The 22,367-nt window shown below is 38.1% G+C and overlaps 1 protein-coding gene across 1 annotated transcript; it reads left to right on the top strand.

Moving 5' to 3' along the window:
- The first annotated feature begins 7,024 nt into the window (after positions 1–7,024).
- Positions 7,025–21,316, top strand: LOC140680124 (uncharacterized). The gene is made up of 3 exons (XM_072916487.1): positions 7,025–7,505; positions 16,432–16,689; positions 19,648–21,316. The coding sequence occupies exons 1-3, from the start codon at positions 7,319–7,321 to the stop codon at positions 20,754–20,756; spliced, it is 1,554 nt and encodes a 517-aa protein (XP_072772588.1). The 5' UTR covers positions 7,025–7,318; the 3' UTR covers positions 20,757–21,316.
- Positions 21,317–22,367: the final 1,051 nt, after the last annotated feature.

Genomic DNA, 22,367 nt, shown 5'->3' with positions numbered 1-22,367 from the left:
TCCATTCCAAATATCCACCGCGCCCAGCAAAAGCCTTCCATCTTTTCAGGACCAAAGCCTTGAAAACAACTCACATCTCTTTTTGGCATCTTACACACGTGACTTACACACAACATGTATCACGTGACTTACACACAACATGTATCACGTGACTTACACACAACATGTATCACGTGACTTACACACAACATGTATCACGTGACTTACACACAACATGTATCACGTGACTTACACACAACATGTATCACGTGACTTACACACAACATGTATCACGTGACTTACACACAACATGTATCACGTGACTTACACACAACATGTATCACGTGACTTACACACAACATGTATCACGTGACTTACACACAACATGTATCACGTGACTGACACACAACATGTATCACGTGACTTACACACAACATGTATCACGTGACTTACACACAACATGTATCACGTGACTGACACACAACATGTATCACGTGACTTACACACAACATGTATCACGTGACTTACACACAACATGTACCACGTGACTTACACACAACATGTATCACGTGACTGACACACAACATGTATCACGTGACTTACACACAACATGTATCACGTGACTTACACACAACATGTATCACGTGACTTACACACAACATGTATCACGTGACTGACACACAACATGTATCACGTGACTTACACACAACATGTATCACGTGACTTACACACAACATGTACCACGTGACTTACACACAACATGTATCACGTGACTTACACACAACATGTATCACGTGACTTACACACAACATGTATCACGTGACTTACACACAACATGTATCACGTGACTTACACACAACATGTATCACGTGACTTACACACAACATGTATCACGTGACTGACACACAACATGTATCACGTGACTTACACACAACATGTATCACGTGACTTACACACAACATGTATCACGTGACTGACACACAACATGTATCACGTGACTTACACACAACATGTATCACGTGACTTACACACAACATGTACCACGTGACTTACACACAACATGTATCACGTGACTGACACACAACATGTATCACGTGACTTACACACAACATGTATCACGTGACTTACACACAACATGTATCACGTGACTTACACACAACATGTACCACGTGACTTACACACAACATGTATCACGTGACTTACACACAACATGTATCACGTGACTTACACACAACATGTATCACGTGACTTACACACAACATGTATCACGTGACTTACACACAACATGTATCACGTGACTTACACACAACATGTATCACGTGACTTACACACAACATGTATCACGTGACTTACACACAACATGTATCACGTGACTTACACACAACATGTATCACGTGACTTACACACAACATGTATCACGTGACTTACACACAACATGTATCACGTGACTTACACACAACATGTATCACGTGACTTACACACAACATGTATCACGTGACTTACACACAACATGTATCACGTGACTTACACACAACATGTATCACGTGACTTACACACAACATGTGTGACTGGCAATATTCATTATATATATACGCCTCGATGGACCCCTATGGCCATTACAAGCATCCAAGAAAAGGAAAGTGTAATGTGAAATTAGACACGGTAAGCCAAACATTGACTGGACGCTTGATCCAAGCCACTTAACCGCAGTGACCATCATGAAAGATAAAGATGGTACATTCCAACATGATAGGACCTGCCGCTATGAATATTACTGAGTTACCTGTTACATCTCAGGACAACAGGTGTGTACTTGTGGTTAGGGACTACTTCACACGCTATGTCAACCTTTTCCAGCGTGCCTTTACAGTAGCAACATGTATGTTTGAGGACTATATCAGACAAGATGGGTTGCCAGAGTGTAGTCACACAGACCAGGTAGACAATTTGAGTCAGACCTTGTAAAACACTTTGTAAAACCTTGCTGGAACAGTTACCTCTACTGCCCCCCAGTGGCCGTTGGAAAGGATGCATACATTTAGTGTTGCAGTTTTGTCTTGTCCTTTGTGTCCCAGATGAAGTGGTTAGTGGCTCGGGGGAGGATAGGCGGGGCATTAGCTCAGCAACATTCTTCTTTTCTTTTCTTTGTCACAAGAACTTTGCTGACAAAGTGCAAGTGTTTGTGGGCGTTACTGTACATGTTGGTATTGATCACACCACCCAGTAAATACAGGGAAAGTTTTCAAGATCATTAAATGATTTTGACTATCATTTTGTGAACAATATAAACATATATGAACACAACAATGTAAAACAGTGAGTCTATAAAATCTGCTACACCTCCCTGATACCGAAGTACATGTCAAACTACTTCCTTAACCTTAACCTTGACCGCCATAACCACAACACCAGGGGGAGCTCCACTAACCACGTTAAACCCAGATTCCGAACTAACAAAGGTCTTAACTCATTCTCTTTCTATGCCACATCAATGTGGAATGTGCTCCCAACTGGTATAAAAGAAAGGGCATCTCTATCCTCCTTCAAAACCGCACTAAAAGTTCACCTCCAGGCAACTTCAACCCTAAACTAACACCCTCCCCGGATTGTTAATAATCAAATGTAAACAATCAAATGCAGATACTTTTTCTTATGCCTTCTATTCTCTCTCTCTCTCTCTCTCTCTCTCTCTCTCTCTCTCTCTCTCTCTCTCTCCACTACTTGCTGTCCATATCCTACCAAGTCAGACCTACACTGTTTCAATATCCATTTCTCTGTTCTCAATTGTTGATGATTGATGATAACAACCAAACTCAACTTAGTTCTGGCAGAAGAAGAGGCAACAAAGTTGGACCTTGGTATGCAAATATGTCCACTAGATGTCACAATAGCAATTATTTGTATCTTTGTAGATGATGCTACATATGTAAAAAAAAAAAAAAAAAAAAAAAAAAAAAAATCAAAGAAAATGAGCAAAGTATATAAATAACATCATGTAAATTGATTTTTGATGTTACTTTTTTAGATATAGATTGAAAATGAACACCAATGAGTTGACTGATGAACATTATCACATCATTTATTCAGAAAGTATAAATAAGGACAAATAAAGGTAGAATATTATTAACAGCAACATTTAAGTGTAAAAAAACAACAACATTATGATGTGTACATTTTCAGAATGTGCTTGTTCTATTTTTAAACAAAGAAAACAATCTGAAGTTGTCTTTATTTTGAAGTTATCGTGCCGTGATTGTACCAGTCCGGTCCACTTGGGAGTAGATTTTTCTCCATGTGGCCCCCCATCTAAAATGACTTTGACACCCCTGGACTAAATGTTTAGCTGGATGTAAACATCTAACATACATCTGTTGTTTTTCAGCCACTTACACACAAAGCCCCCTTTTATGGTCAGGGTGTACACTCCTGACCCAGCACACACACGCAGACAGGGGGTAGGAATATAAAACTGATGGTTTGGCTTCTCCAAGGGAGGAGTGCCTCATCTTTTGACCTGACCTCCTCCATGTCCTGCAACCCTGAATAATGACGCTCGCTTGTAATAACGCAACTTTTGGCTCAGTAAAGTTAAAGTTAAAGTACCAATGATAGTCACACACACACACACACACACACACACACACACACACACACACACACACACACACACACACTCGGTGTAGTGAAATGTGTCCTCTGCATTCGACCCATCCCCTTGTTCACCCCCTGGGAGGTGAGGGGAGCAGTGAGCAGCAGCGGTGCCGCACCCGGGAATCATTTTTGGTGATTTAATCCCCCAATTCCAACCCTTGATGCTGAGTGCCAAGCAGGGAGGAAATGGCTCCCATTTTTATAGTTTTTGGTATGACTCGGCTGGGGTTTGAACTCACAACCTTCCAGTCTCAGGGCGGACACTCTAACCACTAGACCACATGACTTCTGTCACACTTCTGCTGTGTAAGAGTTATTAACTTGACTTTAATATGCTGTATATGCTATATATTGTGTGTATATATATATATATATATATATATATATATATATATATATATATATATATATATATATATATATATATATATATATATACAAAAGCCAAAAGCAGTGAAGTTGTGTAAATGGTAAATAAAAAGAGAGTACAAAGATTTGCAAATCTTTTTCAACTTATATTCAATTGAATAGACTGCAAAGACAAGATATTTAACGTTCGAACTGGAAAACATTATTTTTTGAAAATATTAGCTCATTTGGAATTTGATGCCTGCAACATGTTTCAAAAAAGCTGGCACAAGTGGCAAAAAAGAGTGAGAACGTTGTGGAATGCTCATCAAACACATATTTGGAACATCCCACAGGTGAACAGGCTAATTGGGAACAGGTGGGTGCCATGATTGGGTATAAAAGTAGATTCCATGAAATGCTCAGTCATTCACAAACAAGGACGGGGCGAGGGTCACCACTTTGTCAACAAATGCCTGAGCAAATTGTTTAAGAACAACATTTCTCAAGCAGCTATTGCAAGGAATTTAGGGATTTCACCATCTACGGTCCGTAATATGGTAAATGGTAAATGGGTTGTACTTGTATAGCGCTTTTCTACCTTTTTTTTAAGGAACTCAAAGCGCTTTGACACTATTTCCACATTCACCCATTCACACACACAAACACACACTGATGGCGGGAGCTGCCATGCACGGCGCTAACCAGGCCCATCAGGAGCAAGGGTGAAGTGTCTTGCTCAAGGACACAACGGACGTGACTAGGATGGTAGAAGGTGGGGATTGAACCAGGAACCCTCAGATTGCTGGCACGGCCACTCTCCCAACTTCGCCACGCCGTCCCCATATCATCAAAAGGTTCAGAGAATGTGGAGAAATCACTGCACGTAAGCCATGATATTACGCACCTTGGATCCCTCAGACGGTACTGCATCAAAAAGCCACATCAGTGTGTAAAGGATATCACCACATGGGCTCAGGAACACTTCAGAAACCCACTGTCAGTAACTACAGTTGGTCGCTACATCTGTAAATGCAAGTTAAAACTCTACTATGCAAAGCCAAAGCCATTTATCAACAACACCCAGAAACGCTGTCGGCTTCGCTGGGCCTGAGCTCATCTAAGATGGACTGATACAAAGTGGAAAAGTCTTCTGTGGTCTGACGAGTCCACATTTCAAATTGTTTTTGGAAACTGTGGACGTGGTGTCCTCCGGACCAAAGAGGAAAAGAATCATCCGGATTGTTATAGGCGCAAAGTGTAAAAGGCAGCATGTGTGATGGTATGGGGGTGAATTAGTGCCCAAGACATGGGTAACTTACACATCTGTAAAGGAGCCATTAATGCTGAAAGGTACATACAGGTTTTGAAACAACACATGTTGCCACCTAAGCAACGTTATCATGGACGCCCCTGCTTATTTCAGCAAGAAGCCAGGTGTTACAACAGTGTGGCTTCATAGTAAAAGAGTGCATGTACTAGACTGGCCTGCCTGTAGTCCAGACATTAAAAATGTGTGGTGCAATATGAAGGCTAAAATATGAGACTTAAGCTGTAAATCAAGCAAGAATGGGAAAGAATTCCACTTCAAAAATGTGTCTCCTCAGTTCCCAAACGTTTACTGAGTGTTGTTAAAAGGAAAGGCCATGTAACACACTGGTAAAAACTTTTTTGCAATGTGTTGCTGCCATTAAATTTTAAGTTAATGATTATTTGCAAACAAATATACATGTTTCTCAGTGTGAACATGAAATATCTTGTCTTTGCAGTCTATTCAATTGAATATAAGTTGAAAAGGATTTGTTGTATTCTCTTTTTATTTACCATTTACACAACGTGACAACTTCACTGCTTTTGGCTTTTGTATATATAAACTATACATATATTTTTTTCAGTTTATTCTCATACATAACGTAATATTATTAAAATAGTTTGGCATTGATTTTTTCGTTATTATTATCTACTATTCTGTTTTAATATGCAAACAAACAGCAAGTTTTAATGATAGTGCACACTCTGCCACACTATGTATTTATTTTGCTATGAAAAGCAGCATTTTAATGTTGAATCAAAATATGTTGCATGATAATTACGTGTCTGACATTTAAATTCAAGCAAACGGCCTGAAAATCAGTTGAACATTCAGTGAGTTATGCTGATTTTAATCACTGATAGACCTCTGTATCCATCCATCCATTTCATACCGCTTGTCCCTGTAGTGCAGTGGTCCCCAACCTTTTGTATTATTATTAATATTTATTTATTTATTTTTTGTCATAAAAAAATACAATCATGTGTGCTTACGGACTGTATCCCTGCAGACTGTATTGATATATATTGATATATAATTTAGGAACCAGAATATTAATAACAGAAAGAAACAACCCTTTTACTCAGTGGCCAAGTGGTTAGAGTGTCCGCCCTGAGATGGGTAGGTTGTGAGTTCAAACCCCAGCCGAGTCATACCAAAGACTATAAAAATGGGAGCCATTACCTCCCTGCTTGGCACTCAGCATCAAGGGTTGGAATTGGGGGTTAAATCACCAAAAATGATTTCCGGGCGCGGCACCGCTGCTGCCCACTGCTCCCCTCACCTCCCAGGTGGTGAACAAAAGGATGGGTCAAATGCAGAGGACACATTTCACCACACCTAGTGTGTGTGTGACTATCATTGCTACTTTAAATTAACTTGTGTGAATGAGTGTGAATGAGTGTGAATGGGGGAGGGAGGTTTTTTTGGGTAAGTGTACTAATTGTAAGTGGTTTTTTTTTTTTGTTTTTTTTTGTTTTTTTTGGTACCGGTACCGGGCTGCACAAGAATTAGTTTTTTTTTTTTTTTTTAGTTCTTGTGCGGCCCGGTACCAATCGATCCACGGACCGGTACCGGGCCGCGGTCCGGTGGTTGGGGACCACTGCTGTAGTGCACTAAATACGCAGTCAATGATTCAAAAGGTGGCCGTGATGACGCATCGTTTCTTTGGCTCTCCTGCGCATGACACATCTCGCGAGAGCAGAGTGGTACCGTCTTGTAACGTCAAGTGTGCGAACTGTCGTGAAAGCACATCGACGGAGAAAGACGTGAGAAGGACGCTAATAAGTCAGTCTGATTATTTGTTCTCCAGTTTGAAATATTTACGTCCTATAAAATACATCTTTGATTCTTTATTCAATGATAAAATGATCTCGATGTGCTAGAAGCACTTTGCTGCTTCTCGTGCTCGTTTATTGTTAGTTAGCCTAGCTCGCTAGTTAGCTTAGCTTGTTAGCTGCTAGCAGAAGTTATCAACACATCGCTAAGTAGAGATCAAGTGTGAGAGTAAAGTGTTGTGATTGTGTGAAAATGTCTACATTACACATGTTGAGAGCGTTGGTGGATCAGCGACTAACTGCTGCCGTTGAAGAAATATTTGTAGTGTTAGAAAGAACGATAGCAGAATACGAGGCGGAACTTTCTAGAACAAAGGAGCAGAACAATCGACTATTGGACGCTGTTTTCAAGAAACATCAAGTTGTGTTACACAGAACAGGTTTGTTGACTTCTTACTCTCACATCTTTACTAACTTTATATTGACTAATAACAAGAAAATGACATTTTAATGTATAATATAATCACAATGACCGCAAACATTTAAGTGTCTTGTTTGCAACTTGCTTAAACGAAAACTAAAAATCAATGACTAGCTTGTTACTATTGGTAACACACATACAGGTAAAAGCCAGTAAATTAGAATATTTTGAAAAACTTGATTTATTTCAGTAATTGCATTCAAAAGGTGTAACTTGTACATTATATTTATTCATTGCACACAGACTGATGCATTCAAATGTTTATTTCATTTAATTTTGATGATTTGAAGTGGCAACAAATGAAAATCCAAAATTCCGTGTGTCACAAAATTAGAATATTACTTAAGGCTAATACAAAAAAGGGATTTTTAGAAATGTTGGCCAACTGAAAAGTATGAAAATGAAAAATATGAGCATGTACAATACTCAATACTTGGTTGGAGCTCCTTTTGCCTCAATTACTGCGTTAATGCGGCGTGGCATGGAGTCCATGAGTTTCTGGCACTGCTCAGGTGTTATGAGAGCCCAGGTTGCTCTGATAGTGGCCTTCAACTCTTCTGCGTTTTTGGGTCTGGCATTCTGCATCTTCCTTTTCACAATACCCCACAGATTTTCTATGGGGCTAAGGTCAGGGGAGTTGGCGGGCCAATTTAGAACAGAAATACCATGGTCCGTAAACCAGGCACGGGTAGATTTTGCGCTGTGTGCAGGCGCCAAGTCCTGTTGGAACTTGAAATCTCCATCTCCATAGAGCAGGTCAGCAGCAGGAAGCATGAAGTGCTCTAAAACTTGCTGGTAGACGGCTGCGTTGACCCTGGATCTCAGGAAACAGAGTGGACCGACACCAGCAGATGACATGGCACCCCAAACCATCACCCAACCATGCAAATTTTGCATTTCCTTTGGAAATCGAGGTCCCAGAGTCTGGAGGAAGACAGGAGAGGCACAGGATCCACGTTGCCTGAAGTCTAGTGTAAAGTTTCCACCATCAGTGATGGTTTGGGGTGCCATGTCATCTGCTGGTGTCGGTCCACTCTGTTTCCTGAGATCCAGGGTCAACGCAGCCGTCTACCAGCAAGTTTTAGAGCACTTCATGCTTCCTGCTGCTGACCTGCTCTATGGAGATGGAGATTTCAAGTTCCAACAGGACTTGGCGCCTGCACACAGCGCAAAATCTACCCGTGCCTGGTTTACGGACCATGGTATTTCTGTTCTAAATTGGCCCGCCAACTCCCCTGACCTTAGCCCCATAGAAAATCTGAGGGGTATTGTGAAAAGGAAGATGCAGAATGCCAGACCCAAAAACGCAGAAGAGTTGAAGGCCACTATCAGAGCAACCTGGGCTCTCATAACACCTGAGCAGTTCCAGAAACTCATCGACTCCATGCCACGCCGCATTAACGCAGTAATTGAGGCAAAAGGAGCTCCAACCAAGTATTGAGTATTGTACATGCTCATATTTTTCATTTTCATACTTTTCAGTTGGCCAACATTTCTAAAAATCCCTTTTTTGTATTAGCCTTAAGTAATATTCTAATTTTGTGACACACGGAATTTTGAATTTTCATTTGTTGCCACTTCAAATCATCAAAATTAAATGAAATAAACATTTGAATGCATCAGTCTGTGTGCAATGAATAAATATAATGTACAAGTTACACCTTTTGAATGCAAGTACTGAAATAAATCAAGTTTTTCAAAATATTCTAATTTACTGGCTTTTACCTGTATACAGGCCTCCAATTGTAACTTTTTAAGGTTAAGGCAAGTGTTGCCTTAAAGGAGGGCTCATATGTTAGGGCACCAAGGCAAACATGTTCTTTCAAGGCAGGGGCTCCATATATATATATATATATATATATATATATATATATATATATATATATATATATATATATATATATATATATATATATATATATATATAAATATAAATAAAGTGAGCATAGTGTCCCATTACGCCGGCCTACCTGGCCGGTCTAGGGTGCATGTGCCTGACCTAAGTTCAGGGAACACCTGATGTCCTTCCAGACCCTGATGCAACTAGTGTATCTCTGGGAAAATCTTACAACAACTCGGCTGTTCTCGTTGTCGGTTAAACTTTGACACATGCTTCCAAAATGGCTGCGCATGTTGTTTATACCGATTAATGTTAATTATGCAATGTCTTAAACAGCTGAAAATGTAAGAAAAAGATGTGTTTTTATCAATTTATTCGAGGAAACAATTACGTTACAATTGTCCATTATAAGGATGTCACGGTATGAACATTTATCACAGTTATTGTGACCACAATTATCACGGTTATCATTATTATCGCGGTCATTTTAAATGTGCTCAACATTTTCAAAAACTACTTATACTGAAATCCTTTTACCAGGTTTTAGGTTTTTTTTTTTAAAACACAAACTGTGTCAAAATATATATATGTACCTCAAGTAGAAAGTTGAATGTGCATCTGAAAGCAACACAAGCATTATAAACAAAGTCATATGGCAGAAACAAAATAATAATATAAATATATAAAAAAAAATGTGAACAATTTGTAAGATGGCACCTTGTGGATATAAGATGTAACTGCACTTTTTGTCCATATAGATACAATTAGTGTTCATGTATAAGATCTAGTCTTACACCTAGGACTGCAGGTTTATGGGCAAAATAATAATTAATATTATTTGTATCAATATTGATATCTTGATTATTAATCATGATTATTCATTGTTTGGTAAAACAGTGTTGGTGTGAACATCATGTCATTTGTAATATCTCATACAAATGCTGTAGATTCTGGATCTATATATTTAAAGACAAATATTTGTGTTTTTGTTCATTAATAGTATCAGCACGTCAGAATTGTTAATACATGATGCCTTTATCTCTAGTTTTACATTTTCATAGAGAGAAGAATTGTATAAGTGATGTACATTTACATGTACTAATGTGTGTACATGTACATGCTGTATCAGGACAGATCCATTGAGAGTTTGAGCAGAAATATGTTGTATAGGAATTATTTATACACAATATAACATGAACAAAATGCTGTGTGACATGAATGGTTATTAAAGTAATTACTTTGTGAAATGAAAAAAACCCCACAAGTAATGTAAAAAAAACATGGTGTATAAAACATAAAGCAGTTTGAATAATGAAAATTAAGTCTAATAAACGATCTTTGTTCTTCAACAACAACCACGTACTTCAGTACAACAGTTTGGCCAACAAAAATAAAGAATGATACCGCTCACATCTAACACACAATCTTTGTGCCTCACCGACAACTCAGCCAGCGATCAATTGGATAAGATGACAAAACATTTGAGCTAGTATTGATGTTATTGGAACATTAACAAAGAAAGCAGTTAAATAAAGGAGGAGTGAGCATCCCAGTAAACAAACGACAGACTTTATAAAGAAGTTGTGACAAGGTTCCCCACACATCACCTGCTGCATGCTAACTCTCAGTCCCAGCAGCTGACGGAAGGACGCTAGCTTCAGGTTCAAAATGAAAGTGCAACATCAAATATTGTTCTCCTCCAACAGCATTGTGCTCTTAATCGCACACCGGCACTCCATGGAAGTAGAAGCCATTGCAATGAAGTGAAACCAAGAGATCGGCTCCGTTAGCTCGGAGGGAACATTTTCAAAATAAAGTGCATGAAGTCACCGCCATGTCTCCCGAGCCGTACGACTCTAGTGAGCATGAGCAGACGCTGCGGCGCTTCAGTGTTCAGGAAGTAAGCAGTTGCGTAAAGTGCGTTGATAAATGACAGTTTTTCGGTCATTAAAAATGTAAACGTGTTACTAAACATCTGGAATTTCACCGCTGTGTATCATTATACCGTTTATTGTTACATCCATAGTCCATTAATAAGTAAAAAGTCAAGGGTGGTCACGGCATGTTCTTGCCTTAAATGCCGGTCAATTTTTTCGGGCATTATGGCAAGTCACAAGGGTGGTCACGGAAAATGCCACGGTTTCCGTGGTTAAATGTGAGCCCTGCATATATATATATATATATATATATATATATATATATATATATATATATATATATATATATATATATACACATATATAAAGGGACAAGCGGTAGAAAATGGATGTATTTATATATATATATTTATATATATATATATATATATATATATATATATATATATATATATATATATATATATATATATATGTTCTGCCATTGAACAGTCAGAGGCCAGGACTTCCTTAAAAGATTTGACAAAATTAATTTAGCAAAGGTCACAGGCAAAGTCAGGCCCTGTCTACATTAAGCCGGATAACTCCTTAAACAAACAATTATTCAGCTTAAGCCCAGTGTCAGCCACACTAACCCATCGTTTAAGGTTCCGCTCCTTGGATAATTTGTTACACGGGTAAGTGCGTTGTGTATTTCTTGAATATCCACAACCTCACCCCGTCATATCTTCATATCTTTGGAACTTTAAAAGTATTTGAAAACATGACGTCTTAGAAGGACATACTTTTTAATACTTTCTGGGGAGTTGCTGGTAGATGTGGAACATGTGCAAGTAAGACCTATGCTGACCCACAGCATGTAGGAAATAAAGTAGAGGAATTTAATACAGTTATTTCTGTCAGGAGCTGGAATGCAGCTTAGTGACGAACGAGACCCCAAGGATGCAGAGACGGGAGGCAGACGCTGAGTAAAATAATATTATTTAATACAAACAAAAGGTGCACTCACATGAAGGGAAGAAAAGAACAGAAAACTCAACCACAAAAGGAGTGGGGGAAAACAAAAGAAGGCGAGTGCAGAAGTAAATGCGCAAGAGACGGAACTCATTTTGTACCGGAAACAACACGTGTATGCGAAGCAGAGATCCGACGCTGTCTGGATGACAATCTGGACTGAAATAAGAGATTGATTGGCAACATGGTACAGGTTTGTCCCGTTTGCATATCAGGCAGTTGGTGTGGAAGCCTGTGAACAGCACGAGGAAGTGAAAAATACCAAATATGGGCACAGGACAGGAACTTATATACCACATACAGATAACAAGCAAACTTAAGTCCAAAACAGTTACAAAGATGTCACAATTTCCTCACTTTCGGACGAAGATATCAACCGCTATTCTCTCTGGTCGGTGGAACCAATCAGATATTAGAACCCGCCCACTGACTTTGATGGCTGAGTTTGAAAGATAAAATACATTTATGTATTTAAATTCATTTGTAATGAATTATCATATTAAGTAATTATTTAAAGATGTATTTATTTCAATCAATCAATTGTTTAATTTTGTCCAATTTGACCCTCCATATTTTTGGAACAGCAAGACTTCCACAATATGGACTCATTTAGCCTTTTCAAATCAAGAACACACTTATTCCAGAATGCTTATTCACTTTATTTTCAGCTATTTCTAGTTTCTTGTCTAAACTGACATTTTCTGTTTTATATTGTTCAATGTTGTAATGTTTGTATCGTCTCTAGAAAGGCACCTTATAAATAACATTGATTATTATTATTCGTATTATTCTTAAACAGAGGATTTGGTCCTTTCACATCATTTCCAACCTTTTTTTCTTCCTGAGAACTACTCATTTTTTGTCATGTTTATTTTCATAGCTTCTTTCAAGCCAAACAAAGGAAATACGATTATTTTGCCAGAGCACATTTGTATCACTACTAGAGGTATTTTGTCAAAAATAAAGGATTTAGCGTTTTATTAATATGACCAGCAACATTTCAATATATGTATTCTATATGTAGGACTTTACAATATTGCACTGCCATCTACTGGTGACTTTTGGCTACCACACGATAAATTGACGTGTAGGCGAGAGGCAGTAGCTTAGTTTCACTTATCACTTTGCCTTTTACCTAATTTTTCATTATCATCAGAATAAAACACAGGACTAAAATGTATCGTTTTATTGGTGAATAATACAACAATATACACATCATTTTAGTTAATGTAACAATTACAACAAAATAATAAAATTAATCATTTTATTACAAACAACAGTTTTAACAAAGTCAATAATGCAAAATAAATGTAGAAAATCAAAAAGTGATCACGCTCCTGATTTACTACAAAGCTTTGAGTCTTCTGCGCATGACACATCTCGCGAGAGCAGAGCAGTCATAGACTTGTAACGTCAAGCGTGCCAACTGTCGTGAAAGCACATTGACGCAGAAAGAAGCCAGAAGGACGCTAATAAGTCAGTCTTATTATTTGTTCTCCAGTTTGTAAAAATGTATGTCGTATAAAATACATCTTTGAGTCTGTAATTCAGGAAAAAACCCGTCTCGGTGAGCGAGAACCTTATCGTGCTAGCAAGTTTAGCTAGCTTAGCTTGTTAGCTGCTAACAAAGAGACGCGGATGTTATCAACACATCGCTAAGTAGAGATCAAATGTGAGTGTAAAGTGTTGTGATTGTGTGAACATGTGAGTGTAAAGTTTTGTGATTGTGTGAAAATGTGCGAAAGAACGATAGCAGATTACCAGGCGGAACTTTCTAGAACGAAAGAGAACAATCAATTACTGGACGCTGTTTTCAAGAAACGTCAAGTTGTGTTACACACAACAGCTTTGTTTACTTCTTACTCTCACATCTTTACTAACTTTATATTTCATTATTAACACTTTTCTTCAATATATGCTTTATCTTGTGGGGATGATGCAATGCTTTCATTTAGATTCTTCATGAAAACGAGACAGTTTGAGGTTGATGTTCCTCTCAGTTTGTAACAATGTGTGATTGATTGATTGAAGGAGTTGTGAGAAGTTTGCATAGGAAAGGCTACATTTTCATCACGGTACACATTCACTGCTACAAGAAAGCCTGGGATGGTTTCAGTTGAAATATTTGTTCACTCACACAGATAGAACACAAAGTATGTAGAAAGTAGCAAAAAGACAACAATACTGCAAGGAAATTGCAGCAAAAGGCTTTGTATATTCCCAGTTACGAGTAGCCACAACCTGTAATGTCTTGTCAAAGCTGCTTTGAAGGAAGTAAAGGATTTACACTCCTTTATGGCTATTGATAGGGAGTTCCACATGTTGGCGGTATAGCAGGCAAACTAATTAGAACCTTTTTTGGAGTGAGATCTGGGTTGAATGTGACTTGTACAACTACCTCTGGTGTTATAATGGTCAATATATTTTGAAGTATCTAGACAGGTACATGGGTATTTTAGTGGTATGGTGTATCTTGTACCAACTGCAAGAAGATGTACTCTGTCACCTACCAAGAGCCTCCCCACTTTAAGGAAATGGTTGGCTGAAAGGTGAGCCCGAGATGGACGGTTGAGTAGAAGCCCAATCATTTTGTTTTGGGTTGTCTGGAGTTTGTTTTTCAGGGCTTTTAAGGCACGGTACCAAACATGAACTCTGTAGTCAAAGTGGGGTTAAATGAGTGCTTGTGTTAGAGTCGTAAGTGTATTTCTACCCACCAGCCGGGTGATCCTACTGTGTAAGAACTAGGGTTGTACGGTATACCAGCATTCATATAGTATTGCGATACTAATGAATCATATTCGGTACTATACCGCCTCTAAAAAGTACTACTACTATGATTACATCAATTTTTTTTGGCATCACATCTTCTTTCGTTTTTTAAACATGTATATTATGTTTATAAACTCAGGCAATACGTCCCTGGACACATGAAGACTTTGAATATGACCAATGTATGATCCTGTTACTACTTGGTATCAGTTTGATACCCAAATTTGTGGTATCATCCAAAAATAATGTATAGTATCCAAACAACAGAAGAATAAGTGATTATTACATTTTAACAGAAGTGTAGATAGAACATGTTAAAATAGAAAATAAGCAGATTGTTCAGTCTTGTTTGTTGAATTTATCGATGATATATGTAAAACCAGTGTTTAAGTTCACTTTGGAATTCAACAGTGAGGTGCACTTCCTCCTTTAGACAGCGGGAGGCAGCATTGCCTAGTTTACAGTAAGGAGTTCCTTTCAGGTCTACTTTAAGCTAGTTCGGTGACGCTTGCAAACGTTTTCATCTGCTCGAATCTTATGCCAAACAAAGTATCATCGGTATGTATCTTTGAGTAGTATGTTAATATTTGATTGAATTGTATTATTTAAAACTCACACACTCACCAAATACATGTTATACTGTAATGAAATCTAATTAATGTTATAATTTCACTTCCTGATTCTGACTTACATGCAACAATAAGTGAAAGTAAACATTTATTTTCAGTAACCAAAGTAGTCAACACATGAATTATTAAAAGAACATAAAGGTGGCTTGCTTTCTGTCAGCGTGTCGTAGATGGTCTCCAATTCCTAAAGAGGAATTGTTGATGGATATACTCCATAAAACAGCACATAGTAAAACATGTTTTGGCAAAAGTTTGTTTTGGCCTAGCCAACAAAATGACCACAAAAAAGTATTCTGCATGATGACAAAAACATACCATGAATGTTTTTTTTAAATGATTTTGGAATTAGATTTTTTTTATTACCATGATATTGAAGTTATGGTGATGACTATGTCATTAAAAAAATATGGTTAGGTTTAAAGATAAAGTTTAGGTGTCATAGACTGTATACAGAATAAAATATTTACACACATTATATCAGTTAGTGTAAAGTTAAGAATGCCTCAATCAATGCTGCCTTGTACTTATAAAAAAACTTGCTCCTCATCAAATTTCCAAGTCTGTTTTTGTACTCACTTTTGAATTAATTTTAGTGGCTGGGACAAAAGGAAGTATTTCCCGTGTTTTTATTGGTTGTTTTGTTACACATTTTTAAAACAACACATAAAAGAACACAAATAATGTCATTGTGTTAATAGTGTCAGTCCAAAACTATTTCTATTCTCTCTTTATCTTATTTACTTATTTACCCAACAGACGTTCAACAGCCCCTTCACATTAAAGAGGAAGAGGATTATCCACAGCCCACGAACATTAAAGAGGAAGATAATGATCCACAGCCCACCCACATTAAAGAGGAAGAGGAGGATCCACAGATGAAAAAGGAAGAGGAGGGAGAGTGTGTTGTAGGGCAGGAGGAGGATGATGTCAGCAAGTTTCCACTGACTGTTGCTGTGAAGACTGAAGAGCATGAAGACAAAGCACCTGAGTCCTCACAGCTTCATCACAGTCCAAGTAAGCACATATCATTTTATTCTCAGGGCATTCAATCCATCACAACTGGACTGTTCACTTTGTCTTAGAAGACTCATCCAAGTAGGCTTCATCACTTCATGCTCATGCACTTCAAGTCTTAAATCTAATCATTGGAATTTAGAGGGGAACTGCACTTTTTGGGGGAATTTTTCTATCGTTCACAATCATTATAAAAGACATGATGGTTGATATATATTGTTTTAAAATCACATTCTAACTCATAAATGTAAATAAGCCAATGGGAGGTCCTCTATAACCATCCAAAAAGTGCCAACAATACTCCATTTGCATTTTGTGGGTGAGCTCCTTTCTCACCTCGGTGCTGGTAAAAGATTATTCCAGATCATGAATCGTGCCTCTCACCTGGATAGCAGAAGGATGAGGATGTACTCTGACAAGTTGATATCGTTTGACAGCCAATTTAGACCCAGCAATGGCGAACGACACAAAAAGACACTTGACGTCACCCCCCTTTTCCGTGCGACGATTATGAATCATTCTTCATCTAAATGGAAATATAACGAGATTCTATCAGTCTGCGTCATAGTGACAGCAGACCTTGTACAGTAAGTGATGTTTTATTATGTTTGTTGGCTCTCAGGAAGTTTGCAGTGTGTAATATTCAGTGATTTTTATTATTTAGTTTTTATTTAGTTTTTATTTAAGCAGGTAAAATCCCATTGAGATCAAATATTTATTTTCCAAGGGAGACCTGGCCAAGAGGGCAGCAGCAAGGTTACATTAAAAACAGTAAACAACACTTAAAACATCAAATGTACAACATTAAAACTTGCTGACATAACACATGTGCATACAGACAAGGTAGACTGCAATCCTTTCACAGAAGCTTTAAACTCATTTAATGTAACAAGGGTTTGAAGTTGAATATTGGATTGTAGGTTATTCCAAGCCTTCGCTGCTGAAAACCTAAATGCTTTCTTGCCCAGTTCAGTTCTTACTTTGGGGACGACAAATTGCAGAACATTCATTGAACGAAGACTGTGACTTCCTTGTTTCTTTGTAAAAATACAAGACAGATAAGATGGGGTGATACCCAGAATGGTTTTGTCGATGAACATATACCAATGATTGAGGCGCCGAGAACATACAGATGTCCAGTTAACCATTGAGTATAACACACAATGGTGAGTAAGTTAACCATTGAGTATAACACACAATGGTGAGTAAGTTAACCATTGAGTATAACACGCAATGGTGAGTAAGTTAACCATTGAGTATAACACACAATGGTGAGTAAATTGGTGATGAATCTCAGTGCCCCGTGGTACACACTATCCAGCTTGTGGGGACAACCAGCAGTAGCATTCATGTACAACACATCTCCATAGTCAATAACAGGTAAAAAGGTTGTTTCCACCAATTTCTGTTTCACAGTAAAAGAAAAGCAAGACTTGTTTCTATAATAAAATCCCAGTAAAAGTTTCAGTTTTTTTTTTTAAAAACATACTGAATGTGCTCCTTAAAACTCAAGTGGTCATCAATTAAAAATCCTAAATATTTAAAAGAAGATACTAACACAATTTTTTGCCTTTTTCTTGTTCAAATGTTCTCACACAGTGCTGATATTACAGTTTTTGATGTGGTAAAGAACATACACTTTGTTTTCTCTGCATTTAAAAGCAGTTGAAGATAGCAAAGTTGTTCTTGTACTCTGTCAAATGCATGTAGTAGATATTTAAAGGCCTCAGCAGGAGTGGGTGCTGTGCAGTATATGACAGTATCATCAGCGTAGGAATGGAAAGTTGAGTTCGGAATATTCTGTCCAAGATGATTAATTATTAATTAATAATGGACCCAACACAGAACCTTGAGGGAAACCCTTTTCCACTTGCAGTACGTCCGGGAAGGAACCCTCTATCTGAACAGCCTGAGTTCTACTTGTGAGATCATTTGCAAACCATCCAACTGCTTGCTGAGAAAAACCAATAGCTGAAAGACGTTTGATTAAAATGACATGATCAACAGTATCAAATGCCTTTGAAAAGTCAATAAAGAGGGACAGACAGCACTGCTTCTTGTCAAGAGCTTCAGTTACATCGTTTATAAACTTCATAGCAGCAGTAACAGTACTGTACTGTGATTTCTGCCAAAACCTGACTGAAATGGTGACAGAATAAAGTTGGTGTCCAAAAAGTATTTTATCTGTTCACTGATAAGGGATTCAAGCACTTTTTCCAGAACAGCGAGTTTAGAGATCGGTCTGTAATTATTTAGATTACTAGGGTCACCTCCTTTTAATAGGGGGATAACAAGGGCAGATTTCCAATCCAAGGGGATTTCATTTGAAATTAGAGTAAGGTTAAAAATGTGATTCAGTGGTCCAGCTTTAATTTCAGCTGCCAACTTTAGGAAGAGCGGCTCCCACTTATCTGAGCCAGCTGGCTTTCTAGGTTTAAGTTGTTTTAGAGCCCTCATGACCTCTGTTGTGGTAAAGGGCATAAAGTTAAAAACCTGGGTATTTTCAACGGTTCTTTCCGGAGTTAGCGGAACTTCAGTAAAGTTGTCAGAATTATAGAGAAAACCAGAGGAAATAAAATGATTATTATAATGACTACCCATTTCTCACGGATAAATCATGCAGGTAAGGTTGGATTTTATCATTCAACTTTGCGTCTTGTGAGGACGTCCATGTAAACAAACAAGGACTAGGACCCCACATCTGCCACCCGTGACTGCATATCCATTTAACTAACTAACTATTATTCAATCATCACCATATTTCATGTTTGTCCTGTTATTGGTTAATAAAAGTTCACAACCATAAAAGACTTCCAGTAAGATGTGTAATAAGAGCTATAAATTATTTAGATATGATAGTTTTTATGCATATATTTGATTAGGCCAACCTCACATCATGTGGATGGTTGGCATAAGAGCTGCAAAGTAAAATACAGTAACACCTCATTTGTTCTGCAGACGTCCAGCGGGTGTCAGCGGGGAGTCATGAAGAGGAGTGGCACACCAGTGTGGGACAGAAGGAGCTACAGGCCCCCTCCCACATTAAAGAGGAGCAGCTTCATGATGAAGATGAAGCTCAGTCCTTACAGCTTCATCACAGTCAAAGTGAGGAGAACAGAGGGGCGGAGCTTGTAAGTCAACACATCACAGAAGCTGATGGAGAGCATTGTGAAGATATCAAGTCAGAACCAGACAGCATCTTTGCTCCACTGTCAGACATGGACCACATGATGTCACACTCTTCTGATCACAGTGACCACATCCAAAAACCTTTGGAGAGTAAAAATGACTCTAAAGGTGATACGAGACATCACACTAACAACAAACACTTTGACTGCTCTGAATGTGGGAAATCATTTAGAAAGAAGAGTCATTTTACAGTACACATGAGAACACATACTGGGGAGAAACCTTTTACTTGCTCTGTTTGTAAGAAGAGTTTCTCCACAAAACCTAACTTGACCACACACATGAGAACACACACTGGAGAGAAACCTTTTACTTGCTCTGTTTGTAAGAAGAGTTTCTCCAGAAAGCTTGACATGACCACACACATGAGAACACACACTGGAGAGAAACCTTTTACTTGCTCTGTTTGTGCTAAAAGATTCAATATTAAAAAATACATGATATATCACATGAGAACACACACAGGTGAGAAACAATTTAGTTGCTCTGTTTGTAAGAAGAGTTTCTCCAGAAAGCATCACATGACCACACACATGAGAACACACACTGGAGAGAAACCTTTTGCTTGCTCTGTTTGTAAGAAGAGTTTCTCCAGCATGAAATGCATGACCACACACATGAGAACACACACTGGAGAGAAACCTTTTAGTTGCAGTGTGTGTGATGAAACATTCAGGTTTAAGTATCAGGTCAGTAAACACAAGTGTGTAACAGTCATGGAAGCTGCAGGGATGTCCATCCATCCATCCATCCATTTTCTACCGCTTATTCCCTTCGGGGTTGTGGGGGGCGCTGGAGCCTATCTCAGCTACAATCGGGCGGAAGGCGGGGTACACCCTGGACAAGTCGCCACCTCATCGCAGGGCCAACACAGATAGACAGACAACATTCACACTCACATTGACACACTAGGGACCATTTAGTGTTGCCAATCAACCTATCCCCAGGTGCTTGTCTTTGGAGGTGGGAGGAAGCCGGAGTACCCTGAGGGAACCCACGCAGTCACGGGGAGAACATGCAAACTCCACACAGAAAGATCCCGAGGTCGGGATTGATCTCTCGACTACTCAGGACCCTCATATTGTTAGGCAGACGCACTAACCCCTTCCCACCGTGCTGCAGGGATGTAAAAACACTTAAACAGTGATTGTGCTAAATGTAGTTTAAAAACACAGCATGTTTAATATGAATGTATATTTGATGTTGTATGTAGTGCTTCTCATCTTCTAGTCTTATATGTTGTCCTGTACTTACTTTTTAAGTTGTGTGCATGTATTGAGTATTATATATGTAGCTACTATTTTATTTTATTTTCTCATTGTTTAAAGAGATTGCATCTTATTTTTTAAATTTGTTTTTTTGTGTGTCTTATAAAATTACACATTTTTTCGATTGTATTTTATTGATGTTATTATCCAATTAAAAGTATGAATGAATAAAATGGTTAACAAAATGTGGACTCTGGTAGATTAGCAGCATTGTTACATCATGGATGTTAACTACTGCAAAACATCAACAAAGAAGAAAAATGCTGAAGTTAGCAACACATCACTGAACTTTAGAGCCATTGTGAGTGGAGTTGCTTGTTTTTATTGCTGCATTTGTACTTATTTCACCTCTCATCTTCACTTTTAATCCTAAAGTCTTCTTCACATATATTGTTGTAGGCTTCTAACATTTATGTTTCTGATGTGTGTGTGTAGTCTGTGGAAAGGGTTGTTGTCCCTTGTGGATCCAATTGTTCACTTGCACAGATACATCTTCATCATCATCATCATCATCACTGGTCCGCTACTGGACGAAATCTTAGCATTAATGTTTTAATATAAGTGTGACCTCATTATTCCTTGATAATAAGACTAAAAATACAGATGTAAGCACTGTATTAGAGTGCCTCTTGTAGTACTCCAACTCGCCACACTGAGAAGTGGGGGCGATCATGAGCTAGCAGATGCATGTTGCTATCATGTTTTATCAGCGAGGAAGACAGCATTTGTGTTTACTTTTTTGTCAGATCCAAGTTTTAATGCTCTGCTGAATAAATGAATCACTATGGCTGCCAATATGGAGGATTATTTATATATTTAAGATCAAATACTTCTCTTAACAGCTAGAAAAATGACACCACAATAAAAGTGAAACAGCAGCAGGACTCAGTAAATATTTTATTAATTGACTAATTAATAAATTATAAAGAGTAACATGACAGTGGATATTTCACAAGAGTTGACTAAAAAGTGTAAAATGGGAATGCTACATAAAATGCTTAACATAGACTGATACTGATACTGTGTAATCATTTATTTGTCCTAACATTATTTTGGGATATAAATTGATATCCCCCCAATGTTAAACTCATTTCTATGCTCACTGTGTGAAGACTGGAGGTTAATGTACTAATGAAGTAAAAACATGTAGCACAAATGATGTGTATATATGTTAGCCAATAACAAGTCCGTCTGTAAGGCACACAAACACATTTATTCAAC

The sequence above is a fragment of the Nerophis lumbriciformis genome, linkage group LG28 (assembly GCF_033978685.3).
Source record: "Nerophis lumbriciformis linkage group LG28, RoL_Nlum_v2.1, whole genome shotgun sequence".
Taxonomy (NCBI): Eukaryota; Metazoa; Chordata; class Actinopteri; order Syngnathiformes; family Syngnathidae; genus Nerophis; species Nerophis lumbriciformis.
This window is presented reverse-complemented; position numbering and strand designations above follow the sequence as displayed.